Source organism: Mustela putorius, unplaced genomic scaffold (assembly GCF_011764305.1).
Source record: "Mustela putorius furo isolate JIRA1106 unplaced genomic scaffold, ASM1176430v1.1 tig00003853_pilon_pilon_pilon, whole genome shotgun sequence".
NCBI classification, from domain to species: Eukaryota; Metazoa; Chordata; class Mammalia; order Carnivora; family Mustelidae; genus Mustela; species Mustela putorius.
The window spans coordinates 31,848,898-31,869,740 of record NW_025422005.1 but is presented as its reverse complement, the minus strand read 5'-3'; the positions used below and the strand labels follow the sequence as shown (position 1 = coordinate 31,869,740).

Genomic DNA, 20,843 nt, shown 5'->3' with positions numbered 1-20,843 from the left:
AAGGAGGTGGAAAGAAGAGTGTGTACACACATTTCTTCATTGTTCATAACAGAAAGTGGATAGATACTGTCTAAAGTTGACGGACAAGGAAGCATCAATTTAAGTCTATTATTTGAAGATGTTAAAGGAAACTGCTGGGGCAACCAATATGTAAATATAAAAAATGGTGAGATGGTTGGAGGAATCTGGGGAGAGAGTACATATAGAAAGTTACTCAGGTTTCATAGCAGAGACTCAGTCCCATAACTGAGTGAGGCTGGTTTTGAATTCTGGGGCCTGGGAGACATCATACTTCGGGGAAATTAATAATCTTAAAAGAAATGGACTCCATGACCACACTAGCACTGCATCTCATCAGTACTTGCTGCCATGCAAACACACCTGTTCTGCGACTCAGATGTGTAATGACTGTGGAAAGGTTCATTCATTCATTCAACAACCATTGGTGGGGAACACTTGATATAAAACATGTCAGAAGTCTGATTTGATTCATGTTCCTGGCTGCTTCTTTCACCACTGTGCACTGCACACCTGGTCCTCTAATGCTAGACTGCCCACCACCTCACACACACCAGGTTTACCTAGCATCATCCTGCCTTTGCTCACACTAGTCTCCTTTTGTGCTTGTTGAAACCCCTTTGTCCTTCAGAGCCCAGTGTACTTTCTCTATAGCCTACCCTCATGATCCCTCTCTTTCCCACTAACCTGTACTCAGAACCTGTTACCATCACGGCATCTACCACATCTTATCATCTAGTTTTGTTTGTGTCTCTTAAAAGGCTTTGTATCTTTCAACTGCAAAGTCCATGTCTTTTTTTTAAATTGAGGCATGACACACAAACAGTTACGTGCATATATCATAAATATACAACACAAAGAGTTTTTGTATACATACATCTCTGTAATATATTTGTAAGCAGATCAATATATAGAGCATTTCTATCACCCCAGAAATCTCCTGCATTTCCCTTCCTAGTTAATATCCACCTGCCCCACCAGAGCTAACCTCTATTCTGGTTTCTAATGCCATAAAATTAGACTTGCCTGTTCTTAAACTTCAGTTAAGTGGGATTATACAGTATATCATCTATTGTGTCTGAATGCCTTGCTTATTATTATATCTGTGAGATCCATTCATATTTTTCCTATAGCAGTACTTTGTTCTTGTTTATTACTATGTAATAATTCCTGCATGAATATACTGTAATTTATCTGTTCTATTCATTGCTGGCATTTAGGTTTCTTTCTGTTTTTGCTATTAATGGGTAAAACTACTGTGAACATTTTTGTTTATGTTTTATGGCAAACAGATGTATGCACTTATGTGAAATATCTTCTTAGGATTGGAATTTGGGGGTCATTGGGTGGGTGTGTGTTTGGCTTGGAAGATTTTGCCAGTCAGTTGTCCAGATGGTTGTGTCTATTTACCTTCCCACCAGCAATGTGCAAGAGGGTTCCAGTTGCTCCACATCCTTGCCAACATTTGGCATCATTTCATTTGTTTCATGGTAGTCATTCTGGTGAGTGAGTGGTAGATTTAATTTATATTTCCCTAATGGGTAATGGTGCTGACACCTTTTCATATGCTTATTGACCATTTAGACAACATGCTTCTTAAAATACCTGTTCAAATCTTCTGCCATTTTTAAAAATTGTGGTAAAATAAGAATAACATAAAATTTACCATCTTAACTGTTCTGAAGTTCACAATTTTCACATTGTTGTGCAATGTGAATAAATCTCCAGAATTCTTTTCATCTTATACAACTGAAACTGTTTACTCATTAATTAACAGTCTTCCAACCCTTCCAGCCCATAAGCCCCTGTCAACCACCATTCTTTCAGTCAAGTCTGAACTTGACTATTGTAGGTATCTCATGGAAGTGGAATCATATAGTATTGGGGGTATTTTTTTGTGACTGGCTTATTTCACTTAGTACAATATCCTCAGGTTCATCTACATTGTAGAATGTGTCAGAACTTCCGTCCATTTTAAGGCAGACAGGATAATAATCCATTGCATGTATATACCACATTTTGTTTATCCATTCATCTGTAGATGAACAGTTGGGTTCTTCCAGCTTTTAACTCTTGTAAATAATGCTGCTGTGAACATAAGTGGACAGACATCTCTCTGAGACTCTGATTTCAAGTTTTTGGAGTTTATACCCAGAAGTAGAATTTCTAGATCATATTGTAATTCAATTTTTAATTTTTTTGAGGAAGCACCATACTGTTTTAGAGAAGCTATACCATTTTGCATTCCCATCAGTGGTGCACAATGGTTCCAGTTTTTCCACATCTTCACCGACACTCATTCTTTTCTCTTTTTTTTTTTAATAATGGCCATCCCAATGTGTGTGTGGTGATATTTCATGGTCTGATTTGCCTTTCCCTAATGATTAGTGATATTGAGCATCTTTTCATGTGCTTGTTGGCCATTGGTGTGTCTTCTTTGGAGATATATCTGTTCAAGTCCTTTGCTTATTTTTTTAATCTGGTTGTTTTGTTTTTGTTTCTGAGTTGAAGGAGTTCTTCAGATATTTTGGATATTAACCATTTTTCACATATATGATTTGCATATATTTTCTCCCATTCTGTAGGTTGCCTTTTTACTCTGCTGATTATGTTCTGTGGTGCACAAAATTTTCAATTTTGATTAAGTCCAGTTTATCTATTTTTACTTTGATTGTCTATGCTTTTCGTGGCATATCCAAGAAATCATTGCTAAATCCAATATCGTGAAGTTTTCCCTCTATGTTTCCTTCTAAGAGTTTTATAGTTTTAACTCTTATGTTTAGGACTTTGATCCATTTTGAGTTAATTTTGGCCATTTTTAATTGGATTGTCTGCCTTTTTACATTCATTTTTAGGACTTTTCTATATTCTTGGTGAGTACTTTTTGAATATGTATTGCAAATATCTTCTCCCAGTCTGTGGTTTGTATTTTTATTCTATTATTGTATCTTTTGATGAACAGAAGTTGTGTGTTTGGCTTTAAAGACTTTGCCAATCTTTAGAAAGTTTTCTTCAGAAGTTTTTCATTTTAATGAAGCCAAATTTATCAGTCCTCTCCTTTATGGTGATATGATTATGCATTTTGTAAACTTTAAGAAATCTTTGCTGGCCCCAAGTTCATGAAAATATGTTCTTGTGTTTTCTTCCATAAGCTTTATTATTTAATCTTTTGTATCCAAGCTAATCAGCCTTTTCACCTTAATTTATGTATGTGGTAAGGGTAGAGACCAAGGTTCATTTTTTTCCCCCACATGGATATTCAATTGCTTCAGCACCATTTTTTGAAAAGACTATCATTTCCCTCACCAAATACAATAGCACCTTAGTTACAAATCAGGTAATTGTATATTAGAGGGTCTGTTTCATTACCCTGTTGTTTCAGTTAATGGTTTTGCTGTGTTGTGTTGTGTTTTGTCTCTCCTGTGTTGATACCACACTGCCTTGATTACTGTAGCTTTATAGTAAGGTCTATGATTTATGTCTGTTTTCATATTACTGGACCGGCATTGAGAAGGACCCTGTGATGCTTGCAGACTGAGTGAACAAATGAACAAATGAGTTGTCAAGTAATCTTTATGAGTGCTGTATCATTACTTGTACTCTGCCACGTGGGCAAGAATGGTAGAGACCACAGTTCTCTATTTTTGTCATTGTCCAACTTTGGAATATACTATATATGTCACCTTGTATTCCTGGTCATTTTTCTTTATGTGGTTTATTCTATAATGTGTGTGTGTGTGTGTGTGAGAGAGAGAGAGAGAGAAAGAGAGAGTATTCTATATATTGCTCTTCACAGTAGACTAAAGATCCTTAACTCCCAGAAGGTTTGTAAATAGATGTGCCTTGTATACCACTGTCATTTGTGTAGAAACAAAAGGCCATCGAAGGGACAGCTAGAGACCTGCTGGAAAAAATGAGAGAACAGGCCATGGCAACAAATGTGAAGTGTGGGTCTTTCTTGGGCAGTAATGATGAGAGACTGGAAGAATGAAAATGGCTGACAAGTCTGCCCAACCTGGCCCAGCTCTCACTTTAGGCTTTGTTCTTCCCTAAACCCTTTGGCCTACAAGTCCTTCCTGGACCATTTAGATAAGCTGGTCGAGTTACATTTCAGAAGCTCACCAGTTCCCATGGGCGACCAGAAGCCTCTTTTAATCTTTACCAAACAAGTCAGATATGCATAAATGATGAGATAGGTAGGTGGATAGATAACTAAAGATATAACAACAGAGAACCTAGTAGATTATTTAGCTACAAGCATCTGGGTTCCACTGAGCCCTTGCTGAGACGAGACTACAGTCCCTGACCATGGCTCATTTTCAGTCTCAACAGGAGCAAGACTTAAACATTGCACTTTTCTAGGTGGAAGGGGGAAACAAAACTCTTAACAAGGCCAGCCCACCTGCTAGGAACAGGGTTTAGTTACCCAAATGTTAGGACTGTGACTCCAGTCTGAGTTCTATCTGCCAGGATTCTACTGCCTTTTCTTTCTTTCTTTCTTTCTTTTTAAGATTATTTTTTTATTTATTTGAGACCAAGAAAGAGAGCACAAGCGAGGAGAAGGGCCTGAGGGAGAAGGAGAAACAGACTCCCTATTTGTTTGTTATTAAGAGACTTTACTTTGTTATGAAGAGGCTTTACTTTTTGACCAGTGTGCAGAAATTCCAAGTCCTGTCTGGGTCTTGGGGTTAGGGAGGAGGAGAAGGAAAACTAGAAATGCAGAGACCACAGTCATCCAAGGGAAATGATTTGGGAACCTTTCAGACATTGAATAATCGACTACTCACTGTGGTTAGGGAAGCATTTATCAAGAAACTCAGCCCTGAGTTTAGCAGAGTCATGAAGAGTGATTTTACACATGGGGAGGAGAATTTGATGCAAATGGGGGTGACTATGATTAATCAAGAAGATTTCCTAGAGGATCTGGGATACCGAAAAGGAAGAGAAGATCTATCTGAGCCTTCATGATCAAGGTCAGCGTTCTTGAGGGTTTTGCTAGGGGGCAACCTGCTCTTGGGGTTCAGTCCTACCTCTGCCCTTTCTTGTGTCATCTGAAGCAATTGGCGTCACTTCACTGAGTCTTGGTCCTCTCATCTGCTGAAAGTGGGGATCGATATGTTAATCTTTAGTACAGTTTAGGGGACATGGTGGATGCTTCTTTAAGTATTTTGAAAATATGTTCAATATTTTCCTCAATACTGGATCCAGTGCCAGGCACTGGAAAATGAAGATAAATAAAGCCCAGTCCCTGTCCAGTCCGGGGAGACACAGGTTTGTTGGAAAGATGCTAATGAACTGGTTAAGCCACAGGTCCAACATCTTAGGCTTCTTAAGGAAGCACCCTTATTGGATCTGTTGGATTAGTGGAAAACTTCATCCCAACATAGGTAATCCATCAGAGCCTGGGAGTGCCTATTTTCCATGAGTGAGTCTAGGCCAGAGCCTGTGTGCATCTGGTTGCCCTGAAAACTTTATCCAGCCAGCAGTCTGCCTCGGGCCACCCCATGGGACAGACTGTGCCTTCCACCTGCTTTCCAATGGCCAATGCTAACCTCAGCTCAGTTAGATGTGTGGCACAACTGGGCTGTCACAGTTTGGGGCATTTGTTTTGTTTTGTTATTCTAGGGCCTAGGAGGGAACGTGTGGAAGCTCCTGTCTGTGCCCTGAACTCACCCCAGCACAGTGTAGGATCCTTGCCCAGGCTCTGGGCTCAGGAGCCCCAAAGTCTTGGCTAGGGTAGAGGCCACAAACTCAACAATCTCAGTAGCCATATTCCAGCCTCCTGTGCTCTGCATGTGTTGTACCTCCCACCTAGACTAGAATCCCTTCCTTCCAAATCTAATCATCAGCATCAGCATTTTCCCCATCTCTCAAGGCCCAGCTCAAACACAGCTTCTGCCTGCATTCCCTAACTCCTCTGTGGGATTAGTGTTCAGATTCCTTTCTCTGCTTGTTCCCTTGGCAACAGCAGTGTGTAAACACAGAGAGGTCAAGAGCATGCCAGTTAGGAGGTATGCACAGGGAAAGTGCAGGGTGGAGAGAGGAAGCTGGGAAGGCTAGGTGGGGCCGTTATGGGAACTGAAATGCCATTGGCTGCATCTTCCTGCAGTGGGGAGCTATTGGACATTCTTGGCAGAGGGAGAAGCTGGGAGCTTTGACAATTGAAGAGATTATTCTTTCCACAGTGAATGGTGGGGTGGGGTGGAGAAGGTTGGGAACCTAGAGGCAAGGTGATTCGTTATAGGAGACACTTAGAGGAGTTTCATCAGTTTTTCCCAAATACCAGGCTCTAGAACAGAAGTGTATATGTTAGATTTACGTGGAGAAATTTGTAAAAATATGCATTCGGGGGTCCTTTCCCAAGAGATTCTTTTTTGGTGGATCTGAAATGGGGCTAGAACCTGTGCTTTCAGAAAATGTCCCAGGGCATTTGGGGAACATGGGATGGACTCTTCAGTAATGATGTCAGAACACTGGATATCTGTATGGGGAAAAATTAAGCTTTATCCCTACTTCATTCCTTACACAAAAACAAATGTCAAATGGAGCCAAAGACTCAATGGAAAGGAAAGAAGTAGGAGAGGGGAGGATGGAGGGAGGGAAGAATGGAGGAACAAAGAGGTCGAGGAGCAGAGGGAGGGAGGAAAAAAATTAATTCATAGAGGAACTAAAAGAAATTGGGTGACATTCTAGAAAATAAACTTGGACATGAAGTCTAAAAGTCCAAAAAGGAAAGATCGATGATACATTTGACCACGTAAAAACAAAATTTTCTTATTCAGAAAAATTAAAGACTCCTGGGTATATTAAGGAGGGCACGTATTGCATGGAGCCCTGGGTGTGATATGTAAGCAATGAATCTTGGAACATTGCATCAAAAACTAATGAGGTGACTAACGGTGACTAACATAATAAAAAAATAATAATTAAAAAAAAGACTACCAATAAATAAAAATACTTTCAGTTCATATAAAAAGGATTAATATGCCCAATATCAAAAGAGTTTTTGTAAAACAATAAGAAAAACATAAATTATTAGGAACACAAACAAAGGATATGAAAAATAACTCGCTGGATGAAATAATGGGTTAATAAGTTTGTGCAGAGTTCTAAGCCTCACTGGAGATTAAGAAACACTGATTCAAGACAAACAAAATATCACTGTGGTAGGCAGAATAATGATCCCCCAAGAAGTCACGCATCTTAAACCCTGGAGCCTGTGAATATGTTGCCTTTTGTGGCAAAATGAATTTTGCATATGTGATTAAGAATCTGCAGGTAGGAGATGATCCTGGATTATCCACCTGGGCCCAGTGTCATTACAAGATAACTTACAAGTGGAAAGGGGGCAGGGCAGTCAGGGTTCATGATTCAACGTGAGAAGGATATGGCTGGCCATTACCGGCTGGTTTTGAAGATGGAAGGGGCCACATGTCAAGGAAGCAGGCAGCCTCCAGAAGTGAGAAACGACAAGAAAATATATTGTTCCCTTGAGTCTCCAGAAAGAAGAAGGTTGGGAACCTAGCCCTACCTTGATTTTAGCTCTCGTGAGACCCATTTTGGACTCCTGACCTCTAGAACTGTCCCATGAGAAGTTGTGTTGTTTGAAGCCACTGTCTGTGACAGTTTGTGGCAGTAGCAGGAGGAAACTAATACAGCCATTTTATCTCTTCTATTAGTAAATATTAAGAGATTGGTTATATTCTAGATAGGAAGGTGTGAAGGTGTTCGGAGAAACAGTCCTCGAATGCAACTGGTGGGTGCGTGAACTTGCGCTTTTTGGAGAGCGATTCGTCAGGGCCTATCAAAAGCTTCAAGGTACATTCCCTTTAGCCAAGTAGTTCCCCTTCTAGGAACTGATCCTGTGGTTATGCTCACATGAGCATGCTTTGTGGGTCTCCAGCCCCAGCACCCTATCCTCTTCCCTGTTGGGCTGTCCCGACAGCTAGACCTACAAAGCTTCCAGAAGTAGAAGCCAGGTGGTTTGATATGTTAACCAACCGGCTCTTGAAGCTCAGGTTCTCCTTGCAGTTCTAAGCTGGTTTTTTTGTTGTTGTTTGTTTTTTGTTTTTTGTTTTTTAAGATTTTATTTATTTATCAGAGAGAGAGAGAGGGGCAGAGAGCGAGCACAGGCAGACAGAATGGCAGGCAGAGGCAGAGGGAGAAGCAGGCTCCTTGCTGAGCAAGGAGCCCGATGTGGGACTCGATCCCAGGACGCCGGGATCATGACCTGAGCCGAAGGCAGCTGCTTAACCAACTGAGCCACCCAGGCGTCCCTCTAAGCTGGTTTCTAAGCCAGAGCTCTCTGAGGCTGTGGTCTGGGTGCCAGACAACATGGGCCCCAGGGCCCTTCTGCCACCATCAGCAGACAATGTCCATTCTCCCTCTGTCCATCCCTGTTGGCCTGGCTCCCAGGCTCTGTCAGGGGAACCCTCTACCTCTGACCTCATGTCACTGGTGACTTTTACAGGTGCCCTTACCAATTCTGGAGAAGCAGCTTTTTCCTCTGTTATATCAAGTTTATAAACATTTTACACATGCCCTCAGAAGCACAGACAGTAGGAAAAAAAACTATTTTCTTGCAGTCACTTGGTCACGGTGATTAGAAATCATCCTTCTAAAGGAGCTAAAAAGTAAGAAAGCATTAATGCTGGTCTGAATTGCAATCCACTCCAAGGCTGAAAGGCCTTTGAGTTCTCATAGGTTTTCCCTGTGCCTGTACCCCCAGTTCTGACTGCTCTTGTATTAAGAACCTCAGACCCATCATGAGGCATAGACAGTACATCAGAGAGCCCTGTCCCAGGAGTCTGAGGACGAGTGTGGTCCTGGGCTGGTCATGGCTCACCATGGCTCAGGAGCCTTCCCTGTGGAACAAAAGAGCAGACCTTCTGGCTCACAGGCCTCGTTAACTCCACAGTATGGATGTGTCCTGGTTGCTCCTTCTTCAGGGGGTTGAGCCAGGAGGGCTCCGCTTGCAGGTGGAGGCCAGAGGCTGACCCTTGGCACATAGTGCTGGCCCAGCGAGTCATGTGATGACCCAACAGTTACCTGACTGTCTTCCTCACCCACCCACCCCTCCTGCCTGGCCCCTGGAGAGCCCATGGCTGGGTGAAGGGACAGCGGCAGTACTCAACAATATAGGGTCCTTCTTGGCCAACAGAGCCCCACTGAGATCAGTCATGCTGCAGGGTTCCATCCATCCATCAGAAGAAGAAAAGCTTACCACTAGCTAGTATTCTGAGGGTGCTCTGAGATCCTTGCTTCAAAGGGTCAGTGGAAATAGTAAGTATAGAAAAACATTTACTATCCATGCACAGCACCCAAGGGCCCCACCAGGTGTTCCAGACCACCCCAGAGAATAGTTCTGTTCCTGCACTGCCTCTGCTTTGTCCTACCTTCGCTTAGATAAGCTAGGCCTGGGGTAATGCCATCATCATGACCTCCTCAACCTAAGCTGTGCCCCCCATTTCTCCTGACCAGTAGTTGCAACAAGTGTAGAATATGGGTTGAAAGGCCTCTTTGGCTTTAAGCTCCTAGACACCTTCAGAAGCTCTCCAGGGATACAGCCCATGCCCCTTGGGGCCAAGCCAATGCTTTCATAATACATGGAGCCATAGATGGGTGCCCACTAACTCCTCTAGAAGTCATAGAGGACATTTATTCATTGAGGCAGGGGACAGGCCCTGGCTGGGTATCAGGAGACATAGGGGGTTCTGATCCCACCACCATCACTGTGCAAGTTTTAGGGAAAATCACGACATCTTTCTAGCCTCAGCCTCCTCATCTGTCGAGTGAGGTGGTTAGACTAGACACCCAATCTCTATGATTCCATTAGGAGGCCCTGGTGTAATTTCAGTCCCCAGAGCAGAGATGAAAATTTGTACCAGATACCCAGAGACAGCACTTGGGCCTGCCTGGGGTCACAAGGTAACTATGGATTATAAGGGGACCATTTGTTCCAGCTTGCCTGGGACAGCGCTGATTTTGTCCTGTTGTTCCTCCATAATTACTAGTCATGCCTCTTTCACTCTCAAAAGTGCCCCACTTTGGATGATGCCATTTTATGTGACCATCCTACTGAGAGTAATATGAGAAATGAGATTCCTCGGCCTTCCGTATACTCAGCCTGCATCGTGAGGATGCCTTCTCTAACTGAGTTAGAGGAGGCCTTTGAATTGCTCAAAGAAGAGCCTTTGCTGAGTTATGACCTTCTGTTGACAAAAGTCAGTCACTGCCTTTGCTGGAGGGCTGTCATTTAAAGATGTAGGTGACCTCTTGCACCCGTCACTGCCCCTGTCTAAAGTAGCACGGGAAAAAGTTTTTTGCAAGCAAAACTTAGCTTCATGCAAAGAACTCAGCTATGTCTCCCTTTCTGGCTGCCAGAGCCTGATGATGGACCCCATGCCCCCTCTCCTCTTTGGCTGGCAGGAAAAGCTGGAAGAACCTGCCAGAATGACCCTCCCAGCTGTTGTTTGACAAACTAGCCATGGCTGTGTTAGACTGTGGGTTTGCATGGGCTGAGGAAGTGGGTTTTAGCTTTTCCATGAAACACGGGCTTGCGTTAGCAAGGGCAATAAGATCAGGAATGGTGCCCCTTGTAGATACCTTCAGAGCCCAGGGCCAGAGAAGGAATAATACTAATCTGAGAATAATCCATTCTCAGATTATTGGGATTATATGGGAGAGCTCATCCCTGAATCACACCCCAGCTGTAGGATCAGCCCACATTTTCCCAGTGGCGTCCATATCCGTTATCATGTTGAACTCCACTGCAGCCCCGAGATGCAACTGAGGCAGGATTTGATGTTATCCCATTATATAGATTGGGAAATGGAGGCTTTGGGAGCTGAACCTGCCTCAGAGCAGAGCCTAGGCCTCCCATCCCTGACTTCCCTGCCATTCCCAGAGCCTGCCCTCCCCCATCTCCCGTTCCTACCACCCCACATAGCCACTGTCCTCAGAACTGCCAAGGCATTCAGGTCACCCAACGCCTCTGTGAATGCAGGTGAGGGAGGTTCGGGCTGTGCTCAGGTGCATGGAGGCAGGGCTGTGACTTCTGGTCGAGTCTCTCTGGTTAAACTTCTAGGGATATCACCGTGTCTCACAGAGTCCATGCTGCACAGGTTGTGGACACGTTGCAGTAACTCTCCCTTCTCTTGTGTGTATGTGTATTTCTGTGTGTGTGCTTTCATCACTAGAAGAGCGTGACTTCCCCTCTGTGGCTGCGGATCTCCAACACGGGACCCCAGGGGAGAAGGGACTGGACCGAGCTGCCTGAGGCAGCCAGCGTGGCTTCTCCAGCGCCAGGACGAGAGATGAGTGGGACGTGCCTGCAGATGTGTCTAGCCTCCGACCACTTGCATAGCACACAGGGGACTTGTGGGTGGCCACTCACCACTGCCAACTGAAACAGTATGATGGCAACATTGACATCCTTCATGACGTTTCCACAACAGACATTCAAGCAGAAAGTGCTGGCGCATTTTCTGTCTTCAAAGTAGAGGGCCATGCCTCACCCATGTGAATAGTTTGGGCCCCAATGACCTGCTCTGAGTCCACTCACAGCCAGTGACACTTGCAAAAAATTCCCAAAGCCCATCTTGGGTTTGGCTTCCGCAGCTCTTGACCAATGTGGCCAAAGCCAGACGCCTCCTTGGGACACTTGGATTATTCATAAATGCAGCCTACCCCAGCCCTCCCTGAATAGCATCTGAAGTCTCTGGGGAGGTCATGGATCCTGAACAAAGTGTCAAGGGCACCAAGAAGGCTGAGGGAAGTCCCCGGAAGCGGCTGACCAAAGGAGAGGCCGTGCAGGCCAGTGTTTCATCCGGTGCCCCGTACCCAGGCAGCAGCACAGCTGTCCCCCAAGAGGGCCCCCTCCAGGAGCTCCTAGCCCCGCAGCCCTTCTCGGGCCCTCCATCAGTTCTTAGGGAAGGCTCTCAGGAGAAAACAGGCCAGCAGCAGAAGCCCCCCAAGAGGTCCTCCATTGACACCTCCATCCCCATCTCACAGCTTCCGCAGCACCCTCTGACACCAGCATTCATGTCGCCTGGCAAACCGGAGCATCTCCTAGAGGGGTCCACGTGGCAGCTGGTCGACCCCATGAGACCTGGACCCTCAAGCTCTTTCGTGACCCCTGGGCTTCATCCGTCAGGCCAGCTCCTCCCTTCCCACGCTTCTATCATCCCTCCTGAGGACCTGCCTGGCCTCCCCAAAGTCTTTGTGCCCCGTCCTTCCCAGGTGTCCTTGAAGCCCCCAGAAGAGGCACACAAGAAGGAGAGGAAACCCCAGAAGCCAGGCAAGTACATATGTCAGTACTGCAGCCGGCCCTGCGCCAAGCCCAGTGTGCTCCAGAAACATATCCGCTCGCACACCGGCGAGAGACCCTACCCCTGTGGCCCCTGCGGCTTCTCATTCAAGACCAAGAGTAACCTATACAAGCACAGGAAGTCCCATGCCCACCGCATCAAAGCTGGCCTGGCCTCAGGAGTGGGTGGCGAGATGTACCCTCCGGGGCTGGAGATGGAGAGGGTCCCCGGGGAGGAGTTCGAGGAGCCCACTGAGGGGGAAAGCACAGATTCGGAGGAGGAAACGGGCAGCGCATCTGCCCACCCCGCAGAGCTCTCCCCCAGGCCTAAGCACCCCCTTCTGTCCAGCGGTCTGTATAGCTCCGGGAGCCAGGGCTCCAGCCACGAGCGCTGTTCCCTGTCCCAGTCCAGCTCAGCCCCGTCGCTGGAGGACACCACTCCGTTCACGGAGCCCTCGTCAGAACACCCCCTGAGCCAGAAACCCGAAGACACCCACACCATAAAGCAGAAGCTGGCCCTCCGCTTGAGTGAGAGGAAGAAGGTAATGGACGAGCAGGCGTTTCTGAGCCCAGGCAGCAAAGGGAGTACAGAATCTGGGTATTTCTCCCGCTCTGAGAGCGCCGAGCAGCAGGTCAGCCCCCCAAACACCAACGCCAGGTCCTACGCCGAGATCATCTTGGGCAAGTGCGGGCGGATCGGGCAGCGGACCGCCATGCTGACGGCCACCTCCACCCAGCCCCTCCTGCCCCTGGCCACTGAAGACAAGCCCAGCCTGGTGCCTTTGTCTGTGCCCCGGACGCAGGTCATCGAGCACATCACCAAGCTCATCACCATCAACGAGGCCGTGGTGGACACCAGCGAGATCGACAGTGTGAAGCCAAGGAGGAGCTCGCTGTCCAGGCGCAGCAGCATGGAGTCACCCAAATCCAGCCTCTACCGGGAGCCCCTGTCGTCCCACGGCGAGAAAGCCACCAAGCCTGAACAATCACTGCTGAGCCTCCAGCACCCGCCCAGCACCACCCCCCCTGTGCCTCTGCTGAGAAGCCATTCAATGCCTTCTACCACCTGCACCCTCAGCACCCCCCATCACACCTTCCGAGGTAGCTACTCCTTCGACGACCACGTCGCCAACTCGGAAGCCCTGAGCCGCAGCAGTCACGTGTTTACCTCCCACCCCCGGATGCTCAAGCGTCAGCCGGCCATCGAACTACCTTTGGGAGGGGAGTACAGTTCGGAGGAGGCGGGGCCCAGTAGCAAAGACACGGCCTCCAAGCCCGCAGATGAGCCAGAAACCAAGGAAAGCGAACTCACCAAAAAGACAAAGAAGGGTTTGAAAACGAAAGGCGTGATCTATGAATGTAACATATGTGGTGCTCGGTACAAGAAGAGGGACAACTACGAAGCCCATAGAAAGTACTACTGCTCAGAGCTTCAGATCTCGAAGCCCGTCTCTGCAGGTGGTGCTCACGCGTCCCCAGAGGCGGAAAAGAGCCAGGCCGAGCACGAGCCCTGGTCCCAGATGATGCATTACAAACTGGGGACCACCTTGGAACTCACCCCACTGAGGAAGAGGAGGAAAGAGAAGAGCCTTGGGGATGAGGAAGAGCCACCCGCCTTCGAGTCGGCAAAAAGTCAGTTTGGCAGCTGCTCCGGCCCGTCGGATGCTTCTCGGAACCTTCCCCTGGAGTCCACCAAGTCACCAGCAGAGCCGAGTAAGTCAGTGCCCTCCCTGGAGGGACCCACGGGCTTCCAGCCAAGGACTCCCAAGCCAGGGTCTGGGCTAGAGTCAGGGAAGGAGAGGAGAACAACATCCAAAGAAATCTCTGTCATCCAGCACACCAGCTCCTTCGAGAAGTCCGACTCTCTGGAGCAGCCCAGCGGCTTGGAAGGGGAAGACAAGCCCCTGGTCCCATTCTCCTCCCCTCCCCCCGCCCCACACGGACGCTCAGCCCACTCCCTGCAGCCCAGGCTGGTCCGCCAGCCCAACATTCAGGTCCCCGAGATCCTGGTGACTGAGGAGCCCGACCGGCCAGACACGGAGCCTGAGCCGCCCCCTAAGGAACCTGAGAAGACAGAGGAATTCCAGTGGCCCCAGCGCAGCCAGACGCTTGCCCAGCTCCCAGCTGAGAAGCTGCCACCCAAGAAGAAGAGGCTGCGCCTGGCAGAGATGGCCCAGTCGTCGGGGGAGTCCAGCTTTGAGTCGTCTGCACCCCTGTCTCGCAGTCCCAGCCAGGAAAGCAGTGTCTCCCTGAGCGGGTCCAGCCGCTCTGCCTCCTTCGAGAGGGATGACCACGGAAAAGCCGAGGCCCCTGGGCTCTCATCCGACCCACGCCCCAAACCCTTGGGCACCCACATGCTGACTGTCCCCAGCCACCACCCGCACGCCCGAGAGATGCGGAGGTCAGCCTCAGAGCAGAGCCCCAACATCTCCCATTCTGCCCATATGACGGAGACACGCAGCAAATCATTCGACTACGGCAGCTTGTCCTTGACAGGCCCCTCTGTGCTGGCCCCTGCAGCCCCCGCGACCCCTGTGGTCCCGCCGGCCCCACCAGAGAGAAGGAAATGCTTTTTGGTGAGACAGGCCTCTCTGAGCAGGCCTCCAGACACCGAGCTAGAGACCACCCCCAAGGGGAGACAGGAGAGCGAGGAACCAAAGCCCTCATGCAGTAAACCTTCCACCAAAATCTCATTGCTCCAGAGTTCCTCAGCGGCCACCTCACACAGCGGGCACCCGGGAGGCAAGAGCCAGGTGCAGGACAGACCCCCACTGGGGTCCACTCCACCCTACACAGAAGCCCTGCAGGTGTTTCACCACCCCATTGCCCAGCTGCCCCTGCATGAGAAGCCGTACCTGCCCCCACCCGTCTCCCTTTTCTCCTTCCAGCACCTCTTACAGCATGAGCCGGGACAGTCTTCAGAGTTCTTCTCCACCCAGGCCATGTCCAGCCTCCTCTCTGCACCATACTCTATGCCCCCTCTTCCTCCCTCCTTATTTCAAGCCCCACCACTTCCTCTCCAGCCTACCGTTCTGCACCCCGGCCAGCTCCCCCTCCCCCAGCTCCTGCCTCACCCAGCCAGCATCCCCTTCAGGCAGCCCCCTTCATTTCTCCCCGTGCCCTACCCAGCCTCGTCAGCACTCTCTTCTGGATTCTTCCTGCCTCTGCAATCCCAGTTCTCGCTTCCACTCCCTGGGGATGTGGAAAGCCATCTGCCCCAGATCAAAACCAGCCCTGCCCCGCTGGCAACAGGAAGCATGGGCCTTTCCCCCAGCACAGAGTACGGCAATGATGTCCAGCTGCCCCCCAGGGATCCCCCAGCCAGCTGCTCAGCACCCACATCAGCCCCTCTGCCTACCCTGCCGGCCTGTCCCGACGCCACGGTGTCCCTGGTTGTGCCAGTCCGCATTCAGACCAACATGCCGTCCTATGGGAGTGTCATGTACACCACCCTCTCCCAGCTCCTGGTCACCCAGTCCCAAGGCAGCTCAGCAACTGCAACTCTTCCCAAGTGTGAGGAGCCCCCGTGCAAAGGGACGACGGTGTGTGGGACAGACGTGTATGAGGTCAGACCTGGCTCGGCTGGGGGAAGTGAAGAGCAGAGCAGAGGCTTCCCGACTCCATACTTGAGAGTGCCTGTGACGTTACCAGAAAGAAAAGGCACTTCCCTGTCATCAGAGACTGGTGTGAGCTTGGAGGGGAGTTCTTCCACAGTTGGGGGGAGCAAACGCGTCCTTTCACCGGCTGGCAGCCTGGAACTTACCATGGAAACCCAGCAGCAAAAAAGGGTGAAGGAAGAGGAGGTTTCCAAGGCAGATGAAACACTCGAGCTGGTAAAACCATGCAGCGTGGTGCTCACCAGCACAGAGGACAGCAAAAGGCCAGAGAAATCCCACCTGGGCAGCCAGAGCCAGGGCAGGAGGGAGCTAGAAACAGCATCCAGCCTATCCTCAGATCCTTCTGACCCAAAGGAAATGACTCCCCTTCCGCACTCCTCATTGCCCCATGCAACGGCCCCAGGCTCAGAGGCATCGAAGGAATACACCCAGCCATCCAGTAAGCCTCACCGAAGAGGGCTGCCCCCACTGAGTGTGAAGAAAGAAGATTCCAAGGAACAACCTGACCTCCCTCCACTGGCACCTTCCAGCTCGCTGCCTCTGTCAGAAACGTCCCCCAGGCCAGCCAAGTCGCAAGAAGGTACGGACTCAAAGAAGGTACTGCAGTCCCCCAGCCTCCACACGACCACTAATGTCAGTTGGTGCTATTTAAACTACATTAAGCCAAATCACATCCAGCATGCAGATAGGAGGTCCTCTGTTTACGCTGGTTGGTGCATAAGTTTGTACAACCCCAACCTTCCGGGGGTTTCCACTAAAGCTGCTTTGTCCCTCCTGAGGTCTAAGCAGAAGGTGAGCAAAGAAACATACACCATGGCCACAGCTCCGCATCCTGAGACAGGAAGGCTTGTGCCATCCAGCTCCCGCAAGCCCCGCATGACAGAGGTAAGTCAGCTTTAGAGGTCCTGCTGAGCTTTTAAAGGCACGTTCCCCTCAAGTTCTATTTGCGTAACTAGAGCCGGGTGAGTGGGTGGGTTTGCCCCCTGTCAGCTGTGACTGGATATCTTATAAGGAAACATATTTATTGGGTTTCTTTGTCAGTGTGTCTCTCCCATCACCAGGCTAGATACATTCCAATGAAATGAGCTTTAAAGTCGTCCTGTTTTCCAATTAGCCACTATTGTCAAATCAAAGACACAGTCGGAGCCAGCGTGGAAAATGTTCTCCAAGAGACCAACTTGGAAAACTTGGCTGGTGGGAAAACCTACTTCATTTTCAAAACTTTATGCCACTCCACGTGTTCTTCCATGGTCCTGTTAGCCTTCTCCTGATTTTCTTATTCTCCACACCTGCTATTTCCATTCTCTGGTAGCACTCAGAATCTTCCCACTCCTCAAGTTTCTAGGATGTGACACCAGCAGCTCCTGAAATACTGCGGCTTTCTCTCCTGTGAGCAGGATAGCCAACAGAGCTTGGCTGCAGTGTTCCTCGTTGCCACTAGGGGGCAAGACCACTCACAGCCTGACCCATCTATGCTGTGTGTCAGCACCCAGCCCTGACCAAGGTCGCAGGTTCTCCTCCAGTGCCTCTGACCTGAGCCTGCTTCAGGAACCATACAATGAACAGACCCCTGCCAGTCCAGGGAGTTTGACGTTTGATAATTCCCTCTTTGCCTCAGATACATGACACCCGCATACCCCAGTAGGGCCCGCCTGAGCACCCAGGCCATGCGAAACCACGCCAACTTGGTGTGTGTGGAATAAGAGTTGGTCTTGTTGATTGAGTCACCTTGGTGTGCCAGATGCTGTGCTAAACCCAGTCAGAGCTGTCTCTACCCAGGAGGCAGCCAGACCACCTCCCAGCTCAGCTATGGATGAGGTACCCCAGGGTCAGAGGGTGAGAGAGGTCAAGGTCACATGGCAGGTCTTTGGCACACTCAATTTGAACTTAGACCTCTCTGACTCCAGAGAATCAATTTTTTTTCTTTCTATTATTGGAGGAAACAAAACCATAAAAGTGACTGCAGATTTTTTTTAAGATTTTATTTATTTATTTATTTGAGAGAGAGACAGTGAGAGAGAGCCTGAGCGAGGAGAAGGTCAGAGAGTGAAGAAGACTCCCCATGGAGCTGGGAGCCCGATGCGGGACTCGATTCCGGGACTCCAGGATCATGACCTGAGCCAAAGGCAGTCGTCCAACCAACTGAGCCACCCAGGCATCCCGTGACTGCAGATTTTAAAATGTTCATCAAAGTGTCTTCAGATTAGACGCTTTGATCAAATCAGGCCTAAATCCACCAAACTAAATTTGTATCACAGACACACGAACAAAACTGTTCTGGAGCTCCTCCTATATTCGTCTCCACCTCTTTGATCACCCAGTGAATTTTGTGCACCAAATTCGTCCCTAGCTCAGCTGGATAGTCTTCACAGGATTGTTTCCCAGATCTAGTCTCTGAATATCCTTGTCAGTTTACAGACATCCCTAGATGAGATCTCCATGTTTGCCATAAACATTGTGACTGATTTCTCTCCAGCATGTCTTCCTGGCCATGGCTCCCCACAAGATGCTGTTCTAATTGTATTCATACTTACAACTTCTCATGCCCCTGCTGTGGGCCACGTTGTGTAGAACTTTGCTTTCGTCCTCACAACCACCTTGAAAGTTAGGGTACTGTATCACCATTTTATAAATGAAATGGCCAGTTCAGAGAAGTTAGGTAACCTGAAGAGGGCTACACAGTAAATGTCAGCACCGCGATTCAAAACCAGACCTCACTCCAAAGCCCTTTCCAACGATCTGGACTTCCTCTGTTTGAATGGCTATATACTAAAAGTCCATGTAAGAGAAAGGAAGAGTTAACTTAATTGAGTTTGGCCATCTTTGGTTTAAAAGGCAGCTTTCATCAAATGAGCTGAAACCTGCAAACTTTTTCTTAAAATAAAACGCTAGATCCACTGGCATGTTTCCTACCACAAGTGCACCCGTATGGTGTATTCATATAGCTGCATGGCCCACCACTTCATGCCTTCCTACAATTACACACCTCTCTCTCTTTGCATGGCTCCAGTGATGGGGAGCTCATCATCTCTTGGTACAACCCAGTCTTTGGACAGTACTTTAAGAGATTTCTTTCCTGAGCAGTCTTTTGTCTTATAGTTTCCACTCTCTATTAGTAGCTCTGAAGAGCCCTTTGGGCTATTTTAGCATTGTAAAGATCTTCCAAACTATCCTCATGTAGGTCTAGGCCACACTATCAAATTTCAGTTGGGTCACAGGTATTTTTCTCCCCCCATATCTAAACCCTGGAGAAACCCCAGCTTAGACAAAAGTCACTTTGCAGCCATGTCCCATTTCCCAGTTTCTCCTGCTTTTTTTTCCCCTTTGGGGGTCACTTTGACAACCACATATTGCAAACAGATTGAAAACAAGGACTCAGTGCCACATTTCCCACTACCTCCCATACTAGCTGTGTGACCTTGGGCCAGTTACCTCTTCTGTCTGTGCCTTGGTTTCCTCATCTATAAACTAGAGGTGCAAAAAATACTCAGCTCTTAGGGCTGTGGAGGTAAGTGAGTTAAAATATACAAAGTGTGTTCAGAACAGTGCTTGGCACACCAGCACTCAACAATCATTTTTACAATTTAAAGACAATCGTATTATTGTCTTTAAAAGCCAATGCAGACTCCTGGTCCCCCTCTCAGTTCCAACAGTGTTTCCTGATAGAATGGCACTTTGCCACCCAACCAGTCTCCTCCAGCTCTGTCCAGACATCACAGCTGGTTGTGAGAAAGAAGTCCTCCGTCAGCCTGTGGAAGTCCCCCTTGGTCATTCCATGGATGGCTCAGATGGCAGGCCAAGATAGGAGTGAAAAGAGCGTGTTCTGGAACTCCACGGGCATGGCGCAGTATCTGCTGCCTTCTGGCAGAGCAGCAGTCCGTAGCCTCCCTCAGTTTCCACTCCTCATCTCCAGTGCTGATGAGACAGTTTGGGGGGATCACTGAGTCATAGACATTGGCCCTGGGATAGATCTTCAAGATGATCTAAATCTCCTCAGAGGCTAACTAAGCCCAGAAAGAGGAGGGCTTAGAGCTACCCAAGCGTGGCTCAGCATGCAGTGGAGTCTGTGTGGGGTTAACACCCAGGTCCCCTGACTCCCAACCAGCTCTCTTTCTGCTCAGCCCAAGCACCCCATATAAGGACAAACAGCACAGCTGGCCTGGGAGCCTGTGGTTTAGACTGTCCTGGCATCAAGAGACATGGGTGCTCCTCCCACGGGCTGTAACCATGACCTTAACTGACAGTGGCGTGAAGTAGGAAGAGAGTATCACTCCAGGCACAGCTGGCAGAGGGTCTAGAGGACCTGTTTCCCTCCTGAGCCAGCTCCCACCACTGAGACCCATAGCTCTGTGAACAGAATGGGTTCCCTTAGACTACCGGCCAGAGCCTGCACACACCCCTCCAGGTGCATGCCCAGCAGTGTGCACGCAAAGTTTTGGTCAGGGCCCTCAGAAGACCTGCACTCTGCTCCCTGCAATGCCCTTAACTTGCGGGGTGACCTTCATTTTCTGATTTGTAAAGGAGAATTGGAGCAATTAATCTCGGCATGGAGGCTTCATTTATTTGCTCCTCCTTCCTCACACTCTTCTCTGAGGCAGGCCTTGTTTCGGGTGCGGGTATGACCAAGGACCAAGATAAAGGCCTGTTCCCAGAAGATTCTAGACTAGTGTGAAAAGAAAAAGCAAACACGGCTCTCGTGGGAAGGCCTGGTCTTTCCAGGACAAAGTCCTGATGAGAGTCCCAGTTTGGACACCCAACTAACCAGGTGGCCTTGGGAGAAGGGACTGCAGCTCTCTGGGGAGCCAGCTCCTTCTTTCTGCCCACTGGAGCTTCTAGCATGTCTTTACGGGGTGGAGGGAAGAGCGAGTGCGGCGCACGCAGGGCCCCCGAAGGCCCCGCTC

General features: G+C 48.7%; 1 protein-coding gene across 6 annotated transcripts in view; it reads left to right on the top strand.

Moving 5' to 3' along the window:
* Window positions 1-20,843, top strand: part of HIVEP3 (HIVEP zinc finger 3) — a 453,641-nt gene that overhangs the window by 381,537 nt on the left and 51,261 nt on the right. For 4 of the 6 annotated variants that reach the window (XM_013045173.2, XM_013045195.2, XM_013045184.2 and 1 more), the window contains one exon: window positions 11,217-16,827. In XM_013045173.2, the coding sequence (XP_012900627.1) occupies window positions 11,749-16,827 (5,079 nt within the window). In that variant the 5' untranslated portion in view covers window positions 11,217-11,748. Of the gene's footprint in view, window positions 1-8,281; window positions 9,301-11,216; window positions 16,828-20,843 lie in introns of those variants that run through there. The other 2 variants (XM_004740639.3, XM_004740641.3) reach the window with 2 other exon arrangements.